At 36.7% G+C, this 24,329-nt stretch overlaps 4 protein-coding genes across 4 annotated transcripts; 2 read left to right on the top strand and 2 right to left on the bottom strand.

The window, feature by feature from the left end:
* The first annotated feature begins 569 nt into the window (after window positions 1–569).
* On the top strand, window positions 570–24,257 carry LOC111787833 (protease Do-like 7). Its single transcript, XM_023667892.1, has 25 exons — window positions 570–580; window positions 11,797–12,277; window positions 12,713–12,783; window positions 13,263–13,397; window positions 13,837–13,895; window positions 14,410–14,446; window positions 15,036–15,161; window positions 15,265–15,354; window positions 15,617–15,682; window positions 15,780–15,836; window positions 16,084–16,149; window positions 16,610–16,717; window positions 17,038–17,118; window positions 17,454–17,503; window positions 18,526–18,691; window positions 19,142–19,660; window positions 19,911–20,093; window positions 20,196–20,301; window positions 20,824–20,994; window positions 21,075–21,154; window positions 21,225–21,452; window positions 22,263–22,478; window positions 22,629–22,786; window positions 22,903–23,014; window positions 23,914–24,257. The coding sequence occupies exons 2-25, from the start codon at window positions 11,989–11,991 to the stop codon at window positions 24,103–24,105; spliced, it is 3,366 nt and encodes a 1,121-aa protein (XP_023523660.1). The 5' UTR covers window positions 570–580; window positions 11,797–11,988; the 3' UTR covers window positions 24,106–24,257.
* LOC111787835 (MLP-like protein 34) lies at window positions 703–1,405 on the bottom strand. The gene is made up of 2 exons (XM_023667895.1): window positions 1,209–1,405; window positions 703–1,086 (listed from the first exon to the last, which is right to left on the bottom strand). Exons 1-2 carry the CDS (start codon window positions 1,393–1,395, stop codon window positions 803–805), a joined length of 471 nt encoding a protein of 156 aa, XP_023523663.1. The 5' UTR covers window positions 1,396–1,405; the 3' UTR covers window positions 703–802.
* On the bottom strand, window positions 6,043–6,414 carry LOC111787836 (probable calcium-binding protein CML28). The gene has a single exon (XM_023667896.1). It carries the CDS (start codon window positions 6,392–6,394, stop codon window positions 6,143–6,145), a length of 252 nt encoding a protein of 83 aa, XP_023523664.1. The 5' UTR covers window positions 6,395–6,414; the 3' UTR covers window positions 6,043–6,142.
* LOC111787837 (probable aquaporin NIP-type) lies at window positions 6,581–11,051 on the top strand. The gene is made up of 6 exons (XM_023667897.1): window positions 6,581–6,658; window positions 7,483–7,783; window positions 8,424–8,645; window positions 9,319–9,516; window positions 10,103–10,164; window positions 10,544–11,051. Exons 2-6 carry the CDS (start codon window positions 7,667–7,669, stop codon window positions 10,752–10,754), a joined length of 810 nt encoding a protein of 269 aa, XP_023523665.1. The 5' UTR covers window positions 6,581–6,658; window positions 7,483–7,666; the 3' UTR covers window positions 10,755–11,051.
* Window positions 24,258–24,329: the final 72 nt, after the last annotated feature.

Raw genomic sequence — 24,329 nt, forward strand, 5'->3', positions numbered from 1 at the left:
CTAAACTATATGGTTTTTTACTCAATTAGCTCACGAGAAAAAGGAAGAGAAGAAAAAGTTAGGCATCTTTCCATTCATAGGGACGGAGAGCGACTGAGGTGAACCGTTTGTAAAAGAAAGCTACTAAGAGGATAGAAGAGAATCCAAAATACTTGATAGGATATGAGTTAGGTTCATAGAATCCGGGAGAGATTTAACTATTCCAAATTCATCGTTCTGGGGTGTTAGTCGAGATAGGTTGGGTAGGGCCCGAAAGGTAGTTGCCCTATCTATCTCTCTTCCTAAATTAACTCACGAGAAATAATCGATCACTTCATGCATGTTCTAGATTGTGACTCGACATTCTCCCTTGTCACCTCAACCACTAATGTAAGCATCCATCTAGTTCCATTCTATACCCTCCCCTTCGTATCTATCGATCACTATTCATTTTACTTGCATGTCTTAGATATTTAAAAACTTTGGAAATTTGTTCAATAAGTAAAATAACTGAACTTTTGTAAGGACAGTAATTAAAACCTTTTCAGTTCATCGTTAGCTTTATCCTCTCATCATTTTCGGTTTGTTTTAGTGTTATCAAGTCCTAAAAATTTAGTGTTACTTGTCCAGGATTTGAAATTTGGATTCAACACCCGATGACCTCACTCGCGATATGAGTATGCTACCTATTTGTTTAACTACTGGCTATCAAACCAACATGAATCCGTTTAACATGATATGCATCAGTGCATACTCTTTATTTAAGAACAAAACAAGTTGACACACAGCCTAAGAGCTTAGCTCACTTGATTGTTTTAGGGTTTTAGTTCTTGTAAAAGTAAGCATCAACGCCTTTGGAAATCTTGACAAACCATTCCAGGTAGTCTTCTGGTGCTGCCACGTTTTCATTTGCCTTTTCAAACACAACGCTCCATTTTGCAAAGCTCCCACCTCCTCCTTTGCTTGTCCCTCCATTAACAACTTCCATTCTTACTTCAAACACTTTGTAATGCTTTAGAACATCTCCTTCAATAACATTATAAGCCAACAATTTCTTCGCATCATCCACAGCTTTGATCTTTACTTTTGCTGATAATGATCCACCTCCTGTTTGTTCGTTCGTTCATATTCAAAGAAAAGAAATCCCGTTATGTTTTTAAAAGTTTCGAGATCAAAATAGAAACTAAAATGAAACTAAACGATAACGTAGATAGTAGATAGTCTCTTACCGAGGCTGTATTTGAACTGTATAATGCAGTCAGGAGAGAAATTTGCACCTTCCACAAGCTGAATGCTGCTGAAATACTGAGGTAACAGATTGACCATATCCCCCATATGGTTCCTGAAGAAGCCATAGTACTTCTCTGGTGAAGACTTCAGAGGAAGCTTTGTCCAAATGCTATCAGTTTGGCTCATTTTGTTTTGAGGTGACAACATTGAGGCTAATTGAAGTGTTTTATAGTGAATTTGGGTGACCATTTGAGGAATGATTTGAACTACCACTCAATAATTTGGCTAACTTTTTATCATTTTTTAACACTCTTGTGGCATGTCACGATGATCACTTTTTTCCCCACTGACTGTATATTAAACCAAGTTTATAGAGTTCTTATCTGCTTTTGATCTGCAACTTGTGTAAAATAACCTAATTTGTTTGTTTGTTTCAACTTGTAAGTGATGTTTCATGCCTTCGTGTCCTCTCCGAATAAGGGAAAGGTTTCCACATTCTCCAATGTGATGATCGAATTCTATTGGGGACCCAACATCCTCGTTGACACTCTACTTGATGACTGGTTGTGATACCATTTGTAACTGTCCAAGTTCACCGCTGAGAGAGAGAGGCTTGCACACTCTCCAATGTGGGGATTGAGTCTTATTGGAGACCCAACGTTCTCGCCGGCACACCGAACCCCAACTCCTTTCTTTTGTTAGGAATCACGACTCTCCACAATGATATTGTCCACCTTAAGCATAAACTCTTATGGCTTTGCTTTGGGCGTATTCCTCACTTATAAACCCATCATCTTCCACTAAATTAACCAATGTGGGACTGGATTTAGGAATGTCCAACCAAAAGCACATCCATACATAAGAAGCAGTTAAACAAGTAATATCATACTACTGAGTCTAAACATAAATGGGGTTGGAACCTAAATGACATACTAGTTGTAGAGGTCATCTTCATCAGCCCCAAGTTGCAAATGGGTTAGATGCAGTCGGTCTCGAGCTCTGCTCTGAGACCGGTACTTATACCATTTGTAACACCCCAACCCACTACTAAAAGGTTTTCACACTCTCCAATGTAGAGATTGAGTCCCGATTGATGACAGGTTCTTATATCATTTGTAACAGCCCAAAAACCTACGAGAAAGGTTTCCACACTCTCCAATGTGGGGACCCCATATTCTTGCAGGCCGTACACGAGAGTGAGTATTTTTTTTCATATTTTTAAAGTTGAGTGAGATATTGAATTTGTTTGAAATAAAATATGAAATAAATTTTGTTTTTATTGGACTGTCATGAGCACTATTGATAAAAGATGTTTATTTGCTTACAATATTTCCCATTTGTGGTATGATTGGGTGTGGAATTGTATTAAAATATTAAACTTTTGTTTGAACCTTCTTTGTTTCACTATGATATAAATATAATTTGTAATGGGTAGCAAAACTCTTTAAGCAACTCAATGTTGGTATCCATTCCTCATTCTGCTAAATACCTTTTTAATTTTTTAAATATACGAAATATTTTTTTTTATTTTAATTTTATGCATCTGAACCGATCTTGTAAAAGTAAGTAAAGATGAACATGTTGTATCTATGTAACTGAACAGGTTGTATCTGAACCGAACTTATAAAAGTAAATAAAGACCGACGAAGAAATATTTTAAGTTTAACTTGTAAAAGTAAATGAAGGAAGAAACAGAGCTATATCGATTGCAGAATAGGTAAAAATAAGTAAAGATATACGATAATTGAACATGGGAGACTGAGTCTTGGAATTCTCGTATCAGTATAAGATACTTCTTGTGATCGTTAATGTATATTGATACCATTTCTAAGATATTGATACCATGGGAGACTGAGTCTCGTATATATATCGTTAATATATATTGATACCATGGGAGACTGAGTCTTGGAATTCCCAACAATCCTCAACATCTACCCCTTGGAGACCCAACGTCCTCCCTAGCACACTGCCCAATGACTGGTTTTGATACCATTTGTAACAGTCCAAGCCCACTGCTAATATATATTGTCTGCTTTAACCCGGTAAGTATAGTCATTAGCCTCACGGTTTTAAAACTCGCTTGTTAGGGAGAGGTTTCCATACCCTTATCAGGGTTATGCTTCGTTCCCCTCTCCAACCAAGGGAGAGGTTTTTACACTCTCTAACGTGGGATCTCTCAATCCATCCTCTTGGAGACCCAGCGTCCTCACATCACTCGATGACTGGTTTTGATACCATTTGTTAGACCAAGATCACCGCTAATATATATTGTCAACTTTAGCTCCGTTAAGTATAGTCGTCAGCCTCACGGTTTTATCCATCCTCTTGGAGACCCAGCGTCCTCACATCACTCGATGACTGGTTTTGATACCATTTGTTAGACCAAGCTCACCGCTAATATATATTGTCAACTTTAGCTCCGTTAAGTATAGTCGTCAGCCTCACGGCTTTATCCATCCTCTTGGAGACCCAGCGTCCTCACATCACTCGATGACTGGTTTTGATACCATTTGTTAGACCAAGATCACCGCTAATATATATTGTCAACTTTAGCTCCGTTAAGTATAGTCGTCAGCCTCACGGTTTTATCCATCCTCTTGGAGACCCAGCGTCCTCACATCACTCGATGACTGGTTTTGATACCATTTGTTAGACCAAGCTCACCGCTAATATATATTGTCAACTTTAGCTCCGTTAAGTATAGTCGTCAGCCTCACGGTTTTGAAATGCGTCTGTTAGGAAGAAGTTTCCATACACTTATAAGCTATGTTTCGTTCCTTTTTCCAACCAACGTGAAAGTATTTTTTTATATTTTTAACGTTTATAAGTAAGAGATGGAATTTGTTTGAAATAACTTTTGTTTTTGTTGTTGGAATTTTATGGGCACTATGGAGTGATGGAGTTCCACTCGTAAAGATGTTTATTTGCTTACAATACTAACGACCCAAACCCACCGCTACTAGATATATTGTCCTCTTCGGGCTTTCTTTTTCGGGCTTCTCCTCAACGCTTTAAAACGCGTCTATTGGGAGAAGGTTTCCACACCCTTCTAAAGGGTGTTTTGTGTTTTGTTCTCCTCCCCAACCCTCTATACATGTCGTTGCAACCATACAAATTTAGTTTTGGATCGAGTCACTATTTCTATGTCTCTGTTTACATATCATGACGGGATATATGGTACAATGTTGTGATATTCTTTGAAGTTTATCTCGATGCAATCAACCGTGTTGTAAAAATATAATTTTTTGTCCCGATATTCGGATAAGATAGGAAGAAGAAAGACGTCTCTTTCAAGAACGAACTAATGATACCGCTAATTAGAGTCGATTTTAATATGTGATGCATAATTTCTTATTTAAGAACGAGCCAAGATTTTAGCTCAGTTGATTGTTTTAGGGTATTAGTTCTTGGATAAGTAAGCATCAACTCCTTCTGAAACCTTGACAATCTGTTCCATGTAGTCTTCTGGTGCTGCCACATTATCATTGACCTCCTGTTTGTTCGTTCGTTCATACATATGGAAGGAAAAGAAACCCCATTATGTTTTTAATGTTAGAAATCATGACTCTCCACAATGTTATGATATTGTCCACGGAGCCTCGTGTCAATGGAGATAGTATTCCTCACTTATAAACTCATGATCTTCCACTAAATTAACCAATGTGGGACTCACTCCCAATAATCCTCAACATTTAAAAGTTTCGAGACTAAAATAGAAACTAAAATGGAACTAAACGATAATGTAGATAGTCTCTTACCGAGGCTATATTTGAACTGCATAACGCTGTCGGGAGCGAAATTTTCGCCTTCCGCGAGCTGAATGCTGCTGATATACTCAGGGAACATATCAACAAAATCCCCCACTTGGTTCTTGAAGAAGCCATAGAACGTGTCAGGTGGAGACTTCAGCGGAAGCTTTGCCCAAATGCTATCAGTTTGGCTCATTTTGTTTTGAGGTGACAACAAGTTGAGGCTAATAGAAGTGTTTTANTTTTTTTTTTTTTTTTTTTTTTTTTTTTTTTCCCACCGAATGTATTTTAACTCAAGTTTATAGAGTTATTATCTGTTGTAGATCTGCAAGTTGTGTAAAATAACTTAATTTGTTTGTTGATTCCACGCTCGATCCACTCAACAATACCTTCCTGAAAATTCTTTGAGTAGGGGAGAGGTTTCCACGCTAAGAATGCTTCGTTTTCCTCGCTGATACACCGCTCGATGACTGGTTGTGATACCATTTGTAACTGTTCAAGTCTACCGCTAACAGAGAGAGGTTTTCACACTCTCTAATGTGGGGATTGAGCTTAGTTGGGGATCCAGCGTTCCCACCGGCACACCACTCTTGACTAGTTTTGATACCATTTGTAACAACCCAAAGTAACAACCCAAATCCACCGCTAACACAGATGATTTCACACTCTTCAATGTGAGAATTGAGTACTCGTATGGACCCAACGTTCTCCTGGGCGCACCAACATTGATGAGTTCTTACACCATTTGTAAGAGTCAAGTCCACCGTTAACAGATATCCATACCCTTACGGCAGGAGAGGTATCCATACCCTTACGGCAGGAGAGGTATCCATACCCTTACGGCATTATGGGTCGTTCTCTTCTCCAACTAATATGGAAGCTCTTAAATATGGGAAAACACACGACGAATATATTTCTTAAATGTTTTAAAAATTCAGATAGTATTTTTAAAGTTTATAAATGAGATATAGAATCTGTGTAAGATACTTCTTGTGATCGTATCTCCTTGAATATTAGAGCGAGCCGTAAAATTAGATGTTCGGGTCTTAAAAGTAAAATAATTTTTTTATTTTTTCATAATAAAGAGAAATAAATAAAAACATATTTAATATGATTTGATGTGATATTAATTCTTCATTGTAGCCATAAAAGAAAAAAGAAAAAAAAAAAAAAAGAAAAGAATTCTAAAAGGCTTTGGCAAAATCCTTCATCAAAGCGCGATTATCCTTGGCAAACTCGAAGAATTCTTGGAACGAAATGAAGCCATCGCCATCTTTATCAATGGCGTCCATCATCCTCTTCGCATCTTCAGAGCTCACTCCGATTCCGTTCAATGCGTCGCCGAGCTCCGTCGCCGAGATCTGCCCGTCGCCGTTCGCATCGAATCGCTTGAAGATCCTCTCGCACTCGGCTGAGTCTACGCCATTGTCTGCCATTTCTTCTGGAGCGTTGATTTGATTTGATTGGATTAGGTTTTGGAATAATCTCGATTAGGCCAAATCTCTTCTCCTCCTCTTCCATTTTTCTTCCGCCTTTAATACTCCCCAAATTTCCCTAAATTATTGGGATCCGAACCACTTGTTGCCGTCTCCTTGTTCTTCGAAATCGTTGCGCCCAACCGATTCTTGCTCAAGTTAGGGCATAGCTTTCTAATTGCCCAAGTGACATGTTCTTGATCCCTACAGTTTCTCCCATCGCAGGTATTTCAACTTTTTTTTTTTTCTTTTTTCGACTCTTTTTTTATTTACTAGATTATTAAATTTTAATACATAATTCAACTGACGTAAAATACGCATAGTCCAACACGATTTGCTCTCCTACCCGATATTTTACATCTTAAAAAATAAGAAAAATAAATTTTAATTAATATATTATACATTTTATAATAAATATAGTTTTAGCCGGTATTGATGTTAGCTTCACAGTTTTAAAACACGTCTATTAAAAAAATATTTAAATGAAATATTCCAAATTTTATGTATTTTTATTTTAATATTTAATTTGTTGAAAACAATAATTACATTTTTTATGGAATATTAATTTAAAAACTTCATATTAAAAATATTTTTCTATATTAAATATTAATTCGATCTTTTCAGTTAAATTATTTTTTTAGTGTTAATACAAATTAATATGAAGTTTTCACGGACCTGTGAATTATAAATTTTAATGTTATAAAATTAATGAACTAAGCTCGATCGATTTTCATGAACCTTACGGATAACAATTGCTATAGATATATAATCGGGTCGGCAGATATAATCATCATAAACAAGTTGATTATTCTCTCGTTGTTTGTAATTATTATAATTGTATTGTAATAATCTGTTTATTATCGCTCATGTAAGTCAAAAGTCGAGCTCTATTATATAAGAGTCTGTGATACGATTATTTTTTGAAATATTAATCTCGTTAATTAAGGAATTTATAAAGATTAATGTATTTATGCAATAACGGTTTTATTTTTTATTTTTTTTATTAAGTAAATTCGTATAATATAATATATTATAAATTATATAAATAGAGTAAAATAAGTCGCAAGGAATTGTGAGAAAGCTCGTAGTTTTGTCTAGTGAAACCATAACAAACGAGGCCTTCCTGAAAAGAAGGAAGAACAGAAAGGGAAACTGATCGGAGAGCTCATAGTGAAAATTCGTGATATCGTTCCGATCGAAAGCGTTGTTTCTTCTATCGGCATCTGAGAATCAATGGCGACGAAGACCGACGGAATCCAAGAGGAAGAAATTTCAAAGCTCGAGGAAGGCACTCTCGGAACCTGCGTCGCGCGTCTCCGTCCATCGTCTTGGGTTGCTATCATCCAAAAGGTACCGCTTCAACTGCCTCTGTTATTTCTCTCTTCTGCGCGCCAATCAATTGATTGTTTGATACAACGTGTTTGTTTATCTGGAAAGTGCTGCACGTTATCTCTCGTGTGTGATAACTTGTTTTATTCTCCGGAAAATCTGGCATATGGATGAATCGACTACGATAACTGTGTTGGTTCCTATCGAAATGCAGATATTAGGTTATCGAGAGTATGAAGCTTGTTTGATTCTTTGGAAAATCTGGTACATGCATCAATCGACTGTATAAAATGTGTTAGTTTCTCTGCAAAATCTGGCACTTGAATCAATCAAGTTTTAAGTTTATTGTTAGTTTCTCCGCGAAATCTGGCACTTGAATCAATCAACTTTTAAGTTTATTGTTTGGTTCTCTGCAAATTCTGCCAAATGAACTAATCGACTGTTAGGAACTTGTTTATTTCTCTGAAAAATCTGGCTCGCAAATCAATCGACTGTATAAAACTCGTTAGTTTCTCCCCAAATGCGGCACATGAATCAATAAATTGTATAAAAATTGTTTGTTTTGCAGTAAAACCTGTTTGTTTTTCCGGAAAATGCGGTACATGGATCTGATCAATCAAGTGTATGAAATGTGTTTGTTTCTCGGAAAAATTTGTGGCAGGTTATTGCGGAGGTGATTGGAACGTACTTCGTGATCTTCACCGGATGTGGAGCGGTGGTGGTGAACAAAATTTACGGATCAGTGACGTTCCCGGGAATCTGCGTGGTTTGGGGATTGATTGTGATGGTTATGGTGTATTCGTTGGGACACATCTCTGGAGCGCACTTCAACCCTTCTGTTACCATCACATTCGCCATTTTTCGTCGCTTCCCCTTTTGTCAGGTCTCTCTCTTCTGTTACCATCATCTCATGATAAACTTAAAGAAATTTCAACTCCAAATAGACAATTTATTTTTGGNCAAATGAACTAATCGACTGTTAGGAACTTGTTTATTTCTCTGAAAAATCTGGCTCGCAAATCAATCGACTGTATAAAACTCGTTAGTTTCTCCCCAAATGCGGCACATGAATCAATAAATTGTATAAAAATTGTTTGTTTTGCAGTAAAACCTGTTTGTTTTTCCGGAAAATGCGGTACATGGATCTGATCAATCAAGTGTATGAAATGTGTTTGTTTCTCGGAAAAATTTGTGGCAGGTTATTGCGGAGGTGATTGGAACGTACTTCGTGATCTTCACCGGATGTGGAGCGGTGGTGGTGAACAAAATTTACGGATCAGTGACGTTCCCGGGAATCTGCGTGGTTTGGGGATTGATTGTGATGGTTATGGTGTATTCGTTGGGACACATCTCTGGAGCGCACTTCAACCCTTCTGTTACCATCACATTCGCCATTTTTCGTCGCTTCCCCTTTTGTCAGGTCTCTCTCTTCTGTTACCATCATCTCATGATAAACTTAAAGAAATTTCAACTCCAAATAGACAATTTATTTTTGGCACGAAACGCAATTATGAATATTATAGCCGAATTATATTTTCTTTGATTACATATTTCAGGTTCCGATATACATAGGAGCTCAAGTAGCAGGGTCCCTTCTTGCAAGCACCACACTGGACCTATTGTTTGAAGTGACCCCGGAAGCCTTCTTTGGGACAGTGCCGGCAGGATCCGATGTCCAATCTTTCGTCCTTGAAATCATCATCACCTTCCTCTTGCTGTTAGTCGTCTCTGGTGTCTCCACTGATCACAGAGCTGTAAGTCATCCAAAAGCTTAATAGAACAAATTAAGATTTGTAGCTTAATAGAACAAATTAAGATTTGTAGCTTAATAGAACAAATTAAGATTTGTAGCTTAATAGAACAAATTAAGATCTGTAGTTATAACTTTTTAAATACTTTTTTCTTTTTGAAATTTTGGCTGGGATTTTGGAAACCCATTGAAAAAAGGAAAAATAGAGTGTGGATCCAAGGTTCCTTCNGTTTCATTTTCTTCTTCTTCAATCTTCTCTTTTCCCTCATTATGTAATGGCCATAAATACCTTTTTTGGGGGTTTTAAATACTTCTTTTGTTTCAAAATTGTTCATTATGGATTTGATTGATTATTAATTATTTTGTTTGTAAAAAAAAAACTTTATTAAAAAAATGTTTTTATGGGCAGGATACATTTTAAAATATCCTTAATTTTACATTTTAAACTTTTTTTTTTTTAAGTAGTTTGAGAACTTTTGTTCAACAGAATTTTTTTTAAAAAAATTCGAATTTATTCTAGATTATTGAGGTTGATGGGTTGATAATATTGTAAAAATAAGCACTGTATTCATCTATATTTTCTTTAACAGGTTGGAGAATTGGCGGGAATTGTTGTTGGAATGACTGTTCTGTTGAATGTCTTCGTGGCTGGGTAACTCTAAACTTCATTTTACTGTTGATATAATTCCAACACTAAAAATTTTAAAAATTTGAAAAGTACTAAATATCAAGAATATCCATTTTTTACTCTAAACGATGGTGTTCCATGAACACTAAATATCGAGAATATCCATTTGTTTTTTTTTCTCCTATTTTAGTTATATATATATATAGACACACATAATTGTTCATGATTTAGAGAATTTGGTATGATATATTATTTTATTTCTATTAAGATGTTTAAAGGAAATGAATTTAAATGGGAAATGCTTCTCCAAGAGATTGAATTCCCACGAATTCATTGCAGGGATTANTTTTTTTTTCTTTTTTTTTTTTTTTTTTTGGTGATTATTTCTGAAAACAAAACATAGGCCGATTTCAGGAGCTTCCATGAATCCAGCTAGGACCATTGGACCTGCGATAGTGAAGGGACAGTTCAAAGGATTATGGGTTTACATGGTTGGGCCGTTGATCGGAGCTATTGCCGGAGCATTTACTTACAACCTGATGAGATTCACAGACAAGCCGTTGTCGGAGATCACCAAAAACAGCTCATTCCTCAATCGCTGCCAAAAATCATAATGCCGCCTCTTCATCATCATCATCTTATCTTTTAACTACAGAAGCCACCAAGCTCGGGAGTCTCGAGCACAGCTTCGCATTTTTTCTCTCGGTAAAGCAACTTCACTCTTGCACAATGGTCATTCATTTGTGTATTTAGTGTGTCAACCGATCAATTCATCATTCATTCATTTAGAAAATTCGTTTTAGCAAAAGCATTATTTATTTGATCAAATAGTGCTTTGTTTTTTCCTTTTTCCTTTAGTTGTTGAAATGGATTCATTGCGAGTAGGGTGATATAGAGGTTTTGTTTGGAAATTGAATCTCGAACCAGTTGGATTTTTGTTGTTTTCATGCACGTGGGGCTAAAAATTATTCAACTTTGCTCGTGATTTAGCTAGTTTGTTCTTTACGTGCATACATCTTGTATATATAACAATATACGTGGATCATGAATATTGTAAAATTGTCGATATTTGGATATCATGAAACAAAATATTCATAAGCAACATCCTATCTTAGTTTCCCAATTCCAATATTAGGTAAGACTAGTCCGTAACTTTTTTGAAGCCATCCTACAATCTTCGGAAGTTTGGCTTTTGCATGTTTATCGCAACACGAATACAAAAGCAATGACCTAATGAATTTCACGCAATTTACATTAATAAAGTCTTTCTAAAGAATTTTTTGAAACAATTTCTAAGTTCGAGGGTTAAAATGAAATATTTCAAACTATAAAAATATGTTTAAAATTTCGTAGTTTAGTACCCGTGGAAGAGAAGATAAGCGGTTTCTACACGAGAAAAGGGCTAAAAATGGCTAGGGGCCAACATTTTCTTAGTACATCCCCCCGTCCATTAATCACAACTAAATCAAAAAAGAAAGGAATAGAAGTGCTGTTTTGCCACGTAATTCCAGCTTGTCAAGCATTGCCACGTCAGCTCCCATTTGTCTTTTTTCCGAAATTTTAGTTTTCTATTATTCATTTCTGTATACCAAAAAATAAAATAAAAATAAATAAATAAATAAAAAAGTTGAAGATCTTGAAGCAATGACCAACCAGCACAGAGTTCTTGGTTCTTCCCAATAGACAATCCTTAATCGTTGAGGCGAAATAATGGACTGAATTTTGACTCATCTTCAATCCTCTCTAAAACCCATTTCAGATCAAACCCTAAATTCTCTATCTTCCCATTTTCACCCTCGTTTCTCAATTCCTCGCAGTATTCATAGTCGTTTACAGTAATTTATTTCAATGGCCGATGCTTCAGAAAGCTTGGGGTCGGAATCGGCGGCAATTGGGATTGACTCAACCACCAAGGACGAGCTCTGCATGGAGATCGACCCGCCTTTCCGCGAGAATTTGGCCACAGCTGATGACTGGCGGAAAGCCCTCAGCAAGGTTGTTCCTGCAGTGGTCGTGTTGCGCACCACGGCTTGTCGGGCCTTCGACACTGAATCCGCTGGTGCGAGCTATGCCACTGGCTTTGTGGTCGATAAGCGCCGTGGGATTATCCTCACCAATCGACATGTTGTTAAGCCAGGTATTTTTTTACCTTGATTTCAGATATTTCATTTTCTTGCTGAATATGGAGTAGAAGTTCAATTCTGCTTTCTAGACATTGTTGAGCATCTGAAATAAGCTCGGTTTTACATATAATCGGTATCAGAAGGTAAATGAAGTCTATCAACTGTTTGATGGGCGTGATTGTTTTACATTGTATGGATAATTGCTGCCCCCTATAAATTTGGGTATCTGAATCAAGATAAATGCTGCACAATGCGGTGTGTTTAAATTTCAATGCAAGAATCAGCCATCAGGGATGCCCTTTTCTCTTGGGTTTACTAATTGTTGTCCATCTAGTAGCAGAAGTATACATTGTATGAATCTGTTATTGTTCTGTGTCACTTATAATTGTATGAATCTTACAGATTTGGCCATCTATTTTAAAATTTCTTCTTGTATTTTTTGTTTTCAGGACCCGTAGTAGCAGAGGCTATGTTTGTGAACAGGGAAGAAGTTCCTGTACGACCTATATACAGAGATCCGGTCAGTCTATCTGTTTCTTGATTTAAAAATACTTGCTACTATCCTTCATATAAATGGCTAATAGCCAACCAATTGGTTTAATACTGAAGCCATTACGATGGACTTGTGAAAAAAAGGCTTTGATTTTGGCTGGAAGTTCAGACATTTGTTAAGAATTGTGATGTCCCACATTGGTTGGGGAGGAGAACAAAACACCATTTATAAGGGTGTGGAAACCTTCCCCTAGCAGACGCGTTTTAAAAGCCTTGAGGGGAAGCCCGAAAGGGAAAGCCCAAAGTGTCTGTTCTTCATAGCAAAAAAAGCATGGGTTATGAACATTTTATTCTGTCATTAAGTAAAAAAAAAAACAATTATTTAACATATTGTTTAACTTTCTGTTTTGCAGTTTTATAGCTTTGTTTTTCTTAAAGTTTTTTATTTATTTATGATGAGATAGGAGTGACCACTAATATTTTGCACGTTACTATCATCTTTATTAGGTCCATGATTTTGGCTTCTTTCGTTATGATCCTGGGGCAATACAATTTCTTAACTACGACGAGATTCCCCTGGCTCCAGAGGCTGCTAGTGTTGGACTCGAAATCAGAGTTGTTGGTAATGATAGTGGCGAGAAGGTACAATATCATTGATTTATCCTTGTTTCTTAAAAGGAAAAAGGAAAAAAAAGGAGAAAAGAAAAGAAAAGAAAAAAAAAAATTGTTTAGTCCAGTCCTTGCATTATTTTTCCTATTGCTAAATGATGAACTATGTTGAAGTACTGGCATATATTGCAAAAAAAGTTTCATCCATTATTTTTTAGTATGAGACTTTGTAGGACTTTTAGCTTAAATGCCAAATAGAAAGGCAATATATATATTTTGAGACAGTGGACTTGTTAGATTACTTCACTCAAGTTAGCATCCCCTGCATTCCTACCAAGCCCAAAAATCAATTTGTAGATTCAAACTCCAATGGGGCTAGAAATGTGTTGAGTATTTTCCGACACATACATGAACACTTTTAGCTTAACTGCATTCCTACACATACATGAACTCTTATTTAATGATTTTACAGGTTTCTATCTTAGCTGGTACCCTTGCTCGACTGGATCGGGAGGCTCCTCACTATAAGAAGTAGGTTTGCATGTTTCCTTGTCTTTTTCATAAATTATTTTTTCAGGTTATTATTTTTACTTCAAATGAACATTGAGTTATGGTCTAGGTATTATGCATTCCTATTTAGCATTTTATATTAAAGAATTTGCAGTAGATAAAATACTTCTATTTTCAAGTTGTTTATAGAAAATAAAAAATAAACATACATTCAACATACATTTGATTTTATTTTTGACAACAACACAACTACGTGAGTTTTGTTTTATTTATTTTTTCCTTACTCTTGTTTTCTTTTTGCGTTTGTTCACAGTGAGTTTTATTCTTTTTCCTACTTTTTTTTCCCCATTTTGTTTAGATTATTATTAATGCAACAAAGTTAGATGTAGTAATGGAACAAGTAATCATCATGACTTCATACTTTGTTATAGTTTTTCTGTTACTTGTCTGCGACCTGGCCTGCTGTTTGTCAGGCCAATTAAATATTTTTTGTTTTGTTTTTGTAGCATAACGATTATTTTTACGTTTGTTGCAGAGATGGATATAATGATTTCAACACATTCTACATGCAAGTGAGTGATTTAACTTTTCGTGTGTCAATGTTTCTTTCTTCTGTCTTTTGCTATAACTGATGAGAATTAAATTTACGACATGAAAAAAAAAAAAAAAAATGAAGAATGGGTGGGGGATTAGGCATAGGGTAGGGCTGATCCTAACCTACTTAAGCTGTCAAAATAATTTCTTCCTCTTGTAGATTTTGGGTAATAATCCTCCAAGTTTCATACTCCCCATCCTAAAATAAAAAAATTAGTTCATAAACTGAAAAGATATGAAGAGAGTTCGAAAGAACTTCCAACAATAGAACAGAAACGAAGAATAAAAGATACAAACAAAGGGAAGTTATTTGACCATTTAAAAAGGCTTGGAACTTGAAATGAAAAAAGTTTGATTTCGTAACACATGCATTTTAAAAAAAAGTTTCTTTCTTTTGCTACTTCACCATTGACGTGTCTTATTCCTTAAGCAGTCTTGTATCGTCATATTAGTTTTGTGCCTATATCCTATGTACATGTCTATATTTCTTTGGATGCCTACTTATTTGTTTTAAGTTTTAAAATGATTCATGCTTTGTTTAATCTCCTGAGTTGCATTTTATTTCAGGCTGCATCTGGAACTAAAGGTGGATCTAGTGGTTCCCCAGTAATTGATTGGCAAGGCAGGGCAGTGGCATTGAATGCTGGAAGCAAGTCCTCAAGTGCATCAGCATTTTTCTTACCTTTGGAAAGAGTATGTCCTTTATAAATTGGTGGCTCAGATGGTGTGCAGCTTTTCAGGTTTGGATCCATTTCCTTACGACTACGTTTATATTGAAATTTTGTTACTAATGCAGGTTGTTAGGGCATTGACATTTCTTCAGAAGGGCAGGGATTCTTATGACAATAAATGGGAAGCAGTTTCCATTCCCCGTGGTACGCTTCAGGTTTGTTATCGAAACAATCCTTATAAAATTCAAGTTCAAAGTTTTCCTTCCCTCTGCTGGCCGCTTTAAGTTTGCTTGGAAGGTTTTTTTCACTTTCCTCATTCAAGATACTAGTGGTTTAGTTGTTCCTATATATAAAAACCCTGCTCTGACTCTCAAGGGATTCTGGTGTGACTGTATTTTATTAATTGCTGCTGTGCATGTGAGAAGTATTACTCTCACATGTTCACAAATTCTCATTTTGCCTTTTTTCTGGATGTAGGCGACCTTTCTCCACAAAGGATTTGATGAGATACGTCGGCTTGGCCTCCAAAGTGAAACAGAGCAGGTTTAATTCGTGCTCAAGCCTCTCGTTCTTTCCAGATTTTTTTTTTCTTTTCGAAATGAACTAAAGCTTTTCTTGTTTGTATGACTACCTTGTTTAGATGGTCCGCCTGGCTTCTCCACCCAGTGAAACTGGAATGCTAGTTGTAGACTCTGTGGTAATAATATTTATTTTGTCTTTCAATTTCAAGTTACGATTTGACTTATATTACAATGATATTTGTATTAATTGGGGTATTTTATTTTCCCCCATTAGAATCATACGCTCATCATGTTTCTTTTCCTTAACCAATGAAAAATTTGTTTCTTGTTTCCCTCATGTATCTATTCGTTGCTCAATAGTTGTTTTCGAAAAAAAAAATTAGGCTTTATATTAACCTACCATTTATTTTGACATTGTTGCAGGTGCCAGGTGGCCCTGCCCATAAACTTTTGGAGCCAGGTGATGTGCTTGTTTGCGTGAATGGAGAAGTAAGAAGAATCTTTAATTCGAAGACTTCAATTATTTATTCCTTTGATCTATGCCTTTTACTGTGGAAGTCCGACTCCTTACGTTAATTTCTCCTTCCTTGTCTATTGACAAAGACATCGATAACCTCGTCTTTATTTTTTTTGTTGAGAAATAAGTAACAAGGACCCTTTTACGATTTGAGAGCAGGCGCATTTGGGCACTAAAGAGTTTTACTGATGGACTGTTTGGTCAAGAATATTAGTGTTATGTCCCAAGGTTGGACTTGGGTTTGATTTGACTAATAATCATCTTTTGTGTCTGTGCTTGTTTTGTATCTATAGAGTTTCTTCCTTAATACAATAGTTTCTTATCAAAATATTAAAATTGGTTTCGGTTTTTGGTTGACTAGATTCCTTGTTCAATCTGCCATGTAAATTATTTTTTTACAATGAAAATTTCTTTTGTTAAAAAATGGTACAGGTAATTACTCAGTTCCTGAAAATGGAGACTCTACTCGATGACAGTGTGAAACAAACAATTGATTTGCAAGTTGAAAGGGGTGGCACATCTTTTACAGTACACCTAGTGGTGAGGCGTTTTCTTTATCTTTGTTTATTTTCTCTTAAAGAATTTACCCGAACATTTAAAAAGGCGATTCCTGATAATAATTCCGAACAGGCTCTATCAATGGTGTAGCAGCACTTATGGTCATTCATTTGTTTTATGAAATAAGGAGTCTCCAATGTGATGAAAAATCAAATGAGCTGATTTTCTTGCATGACAATTTACTTGTCACTTTTATATTTTCATCCGTTCATGTTTTATCGGATAACGTTACTAAAATATTTCCACTTTGTTTTTTATTCAATGTGCTATTGAGCTTGATCTGCTTATGATGTAAACTTCAGGTACAAGATCTACATTCCATAACTCCTGATTACTTTTTAGAAGTAAGCGGTGCAGTGATACATCCCCTTTCATACCAGCAGGTGAGTGGATACTGCAGTTTGTGTATGATACAAAAAGTGTCTATTCACATATCTAATGTTGGCACTCCATCGTTCTCCTCGACTATTTCTATTTAAAGCATTGTATACTTGCATGGCCAGTATATTCAAGCTCATGTTTGCTTCAAAAGTTCATTGTTTAGCTTATTTAGGCTTGTGTCGACTGTTTCTTGAACCAAAGCCATGTTTAGCTTGCTTTATAGGTTCTCTTTACCATTATTAACTGGTTATCTCTACTTTTTCCCTTGGTATATAGCTTTTAATGATTCTGCCTCTTGAATAGCACAATAACTTCGTTTAGCTTTTCATCAATGCAGGCCAGAAACTTCCGTTTTAAATGTGGTCTTGTCTATGTTACAGAACCAGGGTACGTCTGTTGTGATCTTATATTGGTTGTTATGTTATTTTTAGTTGAGTGCTTTCTCATAGCTAGAGTTGGTAGTAATTTATCCTAGTCATATGACCATACCACGTTTCTTTCAATCATCAAGTTCAAATTTGGGTATTAAGATAAGTTCATTCATTTGGCTTTCCTTTATTTTTCATCTTATTTTCCTGTGAGTGATGGAAATAAGGAGTTGTAGTGTCAATTCTATTGACTTTTGCATTTGGATAGAAGAGGACATATATTTTTTTGTTGAAAATATGAAGAGCAAATCATCAACCCCCCTTTCCTTAGCCTATTTGCGGTGGTTAGAAAGATCCTTGTTGACCTTTTGCATCTTCCTGTACCTATGCACTTCCTCAAGCATATCAGAGATTGTAATGGTACAATTCGACTGTTGAAAACAAAGGTTTCCTTCTGGGTGGTACTTCAGGTGCTGTGTTTGGTCACTTTCTGGAGGGAGAAAGTTACTTAATTTTCCGGTGAGGTTCTCCAAAAAAGATTGGCTTGTTTTTTGGGAGCTGTTGAAGGATTTTCTTCCAAGTTATGTGGTTCTCCAAAGAGTCATGGAAATGGAGCCAGTAGCTGTAACGAAGGAAGAAAATTTACTTTTGAGTCGTGTCTACACCTGAGATAATTTCATCCTTTATTTCTAGTTTTTGTACTTTTGAGCATTAGACTCTTTTTTGTGGAGTCAATTTTCATTTCTTGACTTCTCAAACAAAACAGTTTAGTGCTTAGGCTGTTTGCTTCATATGATCGTTCTGAAATCACAAGCTTTTAGGAAGGGACTAGAGTACTTCTTGTGAATGTTTTTTTATGTTCTTAGAACTTATTTTTCTGTATGCTCTTAGAACTCTGTTCTCTTTCTTCAACATACTTATTTCCCTCGTTTTATTCCCTTTCATTATTCCGTAAATCACACAGGTTTGATCTGGAAGAACTTGACCTTCCATTTGAAATATTTCTTTATTTAAGAGGTTTGCATACCTTCTACATTGCAGGTATATGCTGTTTAGAGCAGGAGTTCCTCGTCATGCTATCATTAAGAAGTTTGCTGGTGAAGAAATTTTAAGAATTGGGGATCTAGTCTCAGTGTTATCCAAATTGTCAAGGGGTACTCGAGTTCCATTGGAATATATAAGCTATACAGATCGTCATCGAAGAAAGGTAGGTAATTATAAGATGGAGCATCTTTCATTAAGATAGAAATGAGTGAATACACAAGAGTCTAGCAAGCCAGTCAAACAAAAAAGGAAAATGGGCATACACATGAATTTTCTTGTATTTATTACTTAGGCCTCATCTTTTTGTGTTGAAGTCTTTCTTTTAGTTCATTGTCATGTTTGTATGTTCTTGTATTGAAAGCCCAGCTTCTTGTATAGGAAAAATAATCAAAGATGAATAACTAAAAAGCCTCATTGTTCCAATTTCTATGTAAAATTATAAGGTCCTCTTTGTTGTTGCTTCTTCATAGATGAATTCTCTTATTTTAAGTTCACCTTTGCATTGTCAAGTTTATATTTAAAGAACCTTTGATTCTTTTCTTATGCATTAATGCATACTGTTCTCCTTCTGGAATTCTGATCAATTTGTTATTTCCTCTTTTGATACCCGCAGTCTGTCCTAGTCACCGTCGATAATCATGAATGGTACGCCCCTCCTCAAATATATGTTCGTGATGATAGTACTGGTTTGTGGATAGCCAAGCCGGCTATTCAACCTCACGTTCATTTGCAGTCTTCTCCAATGACTAATGTGGGAGAAGGTTATATGAACCAATCAGTTTTACTCAATGATGATTCTTCTCATATAAGACATGTGCATCAAGTGAACAACCCTGAAATAATTGATGGCGTAGTTAGTATGGAAACCAATTTTGAACACGTGTCAGAGGAGGCACGTTCTCAAGATAGATCTGATGCTGGAACTAAGAAACGAAGAGTGGAAGATGATCGATTGACTGATGGAAACATTGCTGACAGTTCTTTTCTCGAAACTCAAGAGACCATCTTGGAAGATGCAACAGCTACGCAAACTGCAGTTTTACGCGACTATCAAGGGGGAACAGTGGCAGCTGTTGCAGCTAATGCTTCATTTCCTGAACATATTATAGAGCCCACTCTTGTGATGTTTGAGGTAATATTGCAATGCTTTTTCTGAATAAAGAAATTTTTGGTGAAATGAAATGATGTACGAGAGATGCAATGCATCACCAAAGGTAGGTAATATTGCAATACTTGTATGTAATGATGAAGCATTCATCTTATGACCCTCGTTTTTTTTTTTACTTTCTCCATTTAGGTTTTCCTTCGTTCATTGTATATCGTGTTCGGTTAAATAAACATTCGTTGTCTTAAAACAAAATGATTTTTTCATCACCCTGCAGGTTCATGTGCCACCATCATGTATGCTTGATGGTGTTCATTCACAACATTTTTTTGGGACAGGTGTTATAATATACCACTCTCACAGCATGGGACTTGTTGCCGTGGACAAGAATACCGTTGCGATATCATCTTGTGATATCATGCTATCTTTTGCCGCCTTTCCGATAGAGATTCCAGGGGAGGTAAATATTTTGTAGTCTATGTCAATTATGCCAACAATCACGAACTGTGATTCTTTTACCGTACTTCAAAATAGCTCTCCATTTTCACTTATTTTCTTGCAGGTGGTCTTCTTGCATCCTGTTCATAACTATGCTCTTGTTGCATATGACCCCTCTTCTCTTGGATCTGTTGGTGCCTCGGCAGTTCAGGCTGCAAAATTACTTCCCGGTATTGTTTTCTTTCTTTGACTACCTAATGTTATCACGAAGTTTTTTTGTGTGTAAACACACCAAAAGGTGAACTACATGAAAGATCCCCTGTTAGAACATAAAAATGGAAGATTATTATTGTTAAAAGGGTTTTTAGATTTACACCAATAACTTGCATTAAAGACAACCAAATCCATAAAACTATCAAAAGTGAGACTGTATCTTTGGAAATCCTTCCATTTCTCTCACGCCAACGCGTCCATAAAATCATGTCGTTAGCCAGCCACAAGAGCTTCTTTGGAGATGGATTCTAGGAGATCATGAACATTGTAAGACGTAACCCAACACCAACCGTAAACAGTCGGCATAGATATCTTGAACGATAAGTAAAGGAACAAAAAACGAATAGGTGGCCTGGACATTCTGCGTCAGATGAAAAAGCTCCATTTCCATTCTGTTCATTGACTGTGTTTTACAATAGTTTGTCTTTTGTTTAATTTTATTTTTACCAAGTAAGAAACTCTTTACTCTTCCTGAACAGAGCCTGCATTACGGCGTGGTGATTCAGTCTATCTCGTTGGATTAAGTAGAAGTCTGCAAGCAACTTCCAGAAAATCAATTGTAACCAATCCTTGTGCTGCATTAAATATTGGCTCTGCTGATTCTCCGCGATACAGAGCTACTAATATGGAAGTAATTGAGCTCGACACTGGTAAATGAAGCTTTTACGACGTAAGTAGTAAACCATCAATTATAACATCAAGATGTCTTATGATTATAATTTTATGTCAGATTTTGGTAGTACTTTTTCGGGAGTGCTCACAGATGAGCATGGGAGGGTCCAAGCTATTTGGGGAAGTTTTTCTACTCAGGTTAGTAAGTTTCTCCTCTAAACCAAACTTTGTCGTTGAACGTGGCTTACACCTTGGATCACGTATGCAGCTCAAGTTCGGTTGCAGCTCGTCAGAAGATCATCAGTTTGTAAGAGGTATTCCTATATACACCATCAGCCAAGTCCTTGACAAAATTCTTTCTGGGGCAAATGGACCTCCTCTTCTAATAAATGGAGTGAAAAGGCCAATGCCCTTGGTTAGAATTTTGGAAGTTGAACTTTATCCAACTCTACTCTCAAAGGCCAGAAGTTTCGGACTTAGCGATGAATGGGTGCAGGTATTCTTCTAGTATGGTCAAGTTTAACTTTCTAAGCATGGTGATTATGCTGGATGTACATCTTTCTAAGTGAACTTAGTTAGGGACATATTTTTTATTTACAATGAATTAATATCTTTATATCCATCCTTAAACGTAAAGATCGTACTTCCAACAATAATCAGGATTATGTATGTAATGGCCCAAGCCTACTGCTAACCTATATTGTCCTCTTTGGGCTTTCCCCTCAAGGTTTTTAAAACGTGTCTGCTAGGGAGAGGTTTCCACACCCTTATAAAGAGTGTTTGGTTCTCCTTCCCAACCAATGTGGGATCTCATGGCATTCGTTCCCTTCTCCAATCAATGTGGGACCCCCAATCCACCCTCTTCGGGGCTTAGTGTCCTTGCTGGCACACCGCCTCGTGTCCACCCCCCTTTGGGGCTCAATCTCCTCGCTGGCACGTCACTTAGTGTTTGGCTCTGATACCATTTGTAACAGCCTAAGCCCATTGCTAGCAGATATTGTCCTCTTTGGGCTTTCTCTTTCGGGCTTCCCTTCAAGGTTTTTAAAACGCATCTGCTAGGGAAAGGTTTCCACACCCTTATAAAGGGCATTTCGTTCTCCTCTCCAACCAATGTGAGATCTCACAATGTACTTTGAATGTGGTGATGAACTCCCTCTATACTCCATTTTTCTCGATCTGAAATCTGAATTATGTTATACAACTCGAGTGCTCGGTGGTTACTTTTGGCATTTGTTATCAATAGATAATATTGTTTATATTATCGCGATTTGTTTGCTATCTCACTGTTCCTTAACCTTCATTCAAGGCTCTTGTTAAGAAAGATCCAATCAGGCGGCAGGTTTTACGAGTTAAAGGTTGTTTAGCTGGATCAAAGGCTGAAAATCTACTAGAGCAAGGAGATATGGTCTTGGCGATAAATAAACAGCCAATAACATGCTTCTATGACATAGAAAATGCTTGCCAAGAACTAGACAGAATTAATAGCACTGATGGAAAACTTGACATGACTATTTTCCGGCAGGTGAGCCAAAAGATATGCCTTCACTGTTTCTTATAAACTGGTCGTCCGAGTCGGGTGGGGAAAGAGAAATAGTGTCGAGACCAATAGCGTTTATGATATTATGCTTGAACAGATATTACTAAATTTTATATGGTTACCATGGCATTTCAGGGGCACGAAATTGATCTACTTGTTGGGACGGATGTACGAGATGGGAATGGCACAACCCGTGTAATAAATTGGTGCGGTTGCATTGTTCAAGATCCTCATCCCGCAGTGCGTGCTCTCGGATTTCTTCCTGAAGAAGGTCATGGTGTGTATGTAGCAAGGTACGGTGTACTGATTCCAAATTAGGTCGTAATACCCGAGTCAGCTTTTATATATTGATTGTCGTGATTATTTTAAAAGCATATTTGCTCCGTGTGTGGCCTCGTCTCTTTTCCAGGTGGTGTCATGGGAGTCCAGTTCATAGATATGGTCTTTATGCTCTTCAATGGATAGTTGAAGTAAATGGGAAGCTAACTCCTGATTTAGAGACTTTTGTTAATGTCACTAAGGTATGATTTCTTCGTTTGAATTCATTTTGGTCACTAAGTAAATGGATAATGACTGCCACAGCCCCTTCCCAATCATTGCAATCATTGTTGGACATAGAATATTCTTTGAGCACCTGTTAGATAGAGCATAGCGGTGACACATTGTATCGGTATCGACTTAATTTGTTGGGTGGCAAAATGGCGATAAGCTCAACAATACCATTTAGCTATCTTTTTTCACTCTATTCATCTTGCTAGAAGGATGAAGATAGACATGGTTTGGTGGTTTAGGCTCGAGTGTGAGCGCTCGAGAGAGGGGAGGTTGCATGTAATAGTCCAAGCCCACTATTAGCAGATATTGTCCGCTTTTGGCTCGTTACGTATCGCCGCTAGCCTCACGGTTTTTAAAACGCATCTGTTAGGGAGAGGTTTCCACGCCCTTATAAGGAGTGTTTCGTTCCCCTCTTCATGTCTGTTTTGGCCATTACGTATCGCCGCCAGCCTCATGGTTTATAAAACGCGTTTGTTAGGGAGAGGTTCCCACACCTTTATAAGAAATGTTTTGTTCTCTTCTCCATGTTTGCTTTGGCCCGCTACATATTGTCGCCAGCCTTACGGATTTTAAAATGCGTATGTTAGAGAGAGGTTTTTACACCCTTATAAGGAATGCTTCATTCCCCTCTTCAACCGATGCGGTTGGAGAGTTATATTGAATTCAAACAAAGTGGGACTCTTGAGGCAATCAAGAATTTCATCACTTGCAACCATCGGATTAAGTTTCAATCCATCGAACCACCCTCGAACTAAACTCCTTCCTTTTTGTATTGTAATTTTTTTCACGAGTAAGGCTATCATTTTTGTACAATTTCTTCACATTTTGATCAAGAAGCTTATCAGTGATTCTTTTCTATGTTGATCAGGAACTAGAACATGAGCAATTCGTCCGTGTGAGGACCGTCCACCTCAACGGGAAGCCTCGTGTTCTAACACTGAAGCAAAATTTACATTATTGGCCTACATGGGAGTTAAGGTTCGATCCCGACACTGCAATGTGGCGTCGTGTGACAATTAAAGCATTGGACTCGAGTAACCCATCCGTGATTGGAGATTGAAGTCAATTGACTCGAACAAGGGTTACCATTACAGCTTCCTCACAATTTTGAAATCAGTTGAGAAATTTCACAACATTTTTAATCAAATTGCCACACCAGTTCATATTGAAGTAAATAGCTTAATGTTTGGGGATTTCATATTTATGACTAAAGTCCTTTTTTTTTTTTTTTTTTTTTTTTTTTTTTTTTNTTTTTTTTTTTTTTTTTTTTTTTTTTTTTTTTTT

Source organism: Cucurbita pepo, chromosome LG02 (genome assembly GCF_002806865.2).
Source record: "Cucurbita pepo subsp. pepo cultivar mu-cu-16 chromosome LG02, ASM280686v2, whole genome shotgun sequence".
Taxonomy (NCBI): Eukaryota; Viridiplantae; Streptophyta; class Magnoliopsida; order Cucurbitales; family Cucurbitaceae; genus Cucurbita; species Cucurbita pepo.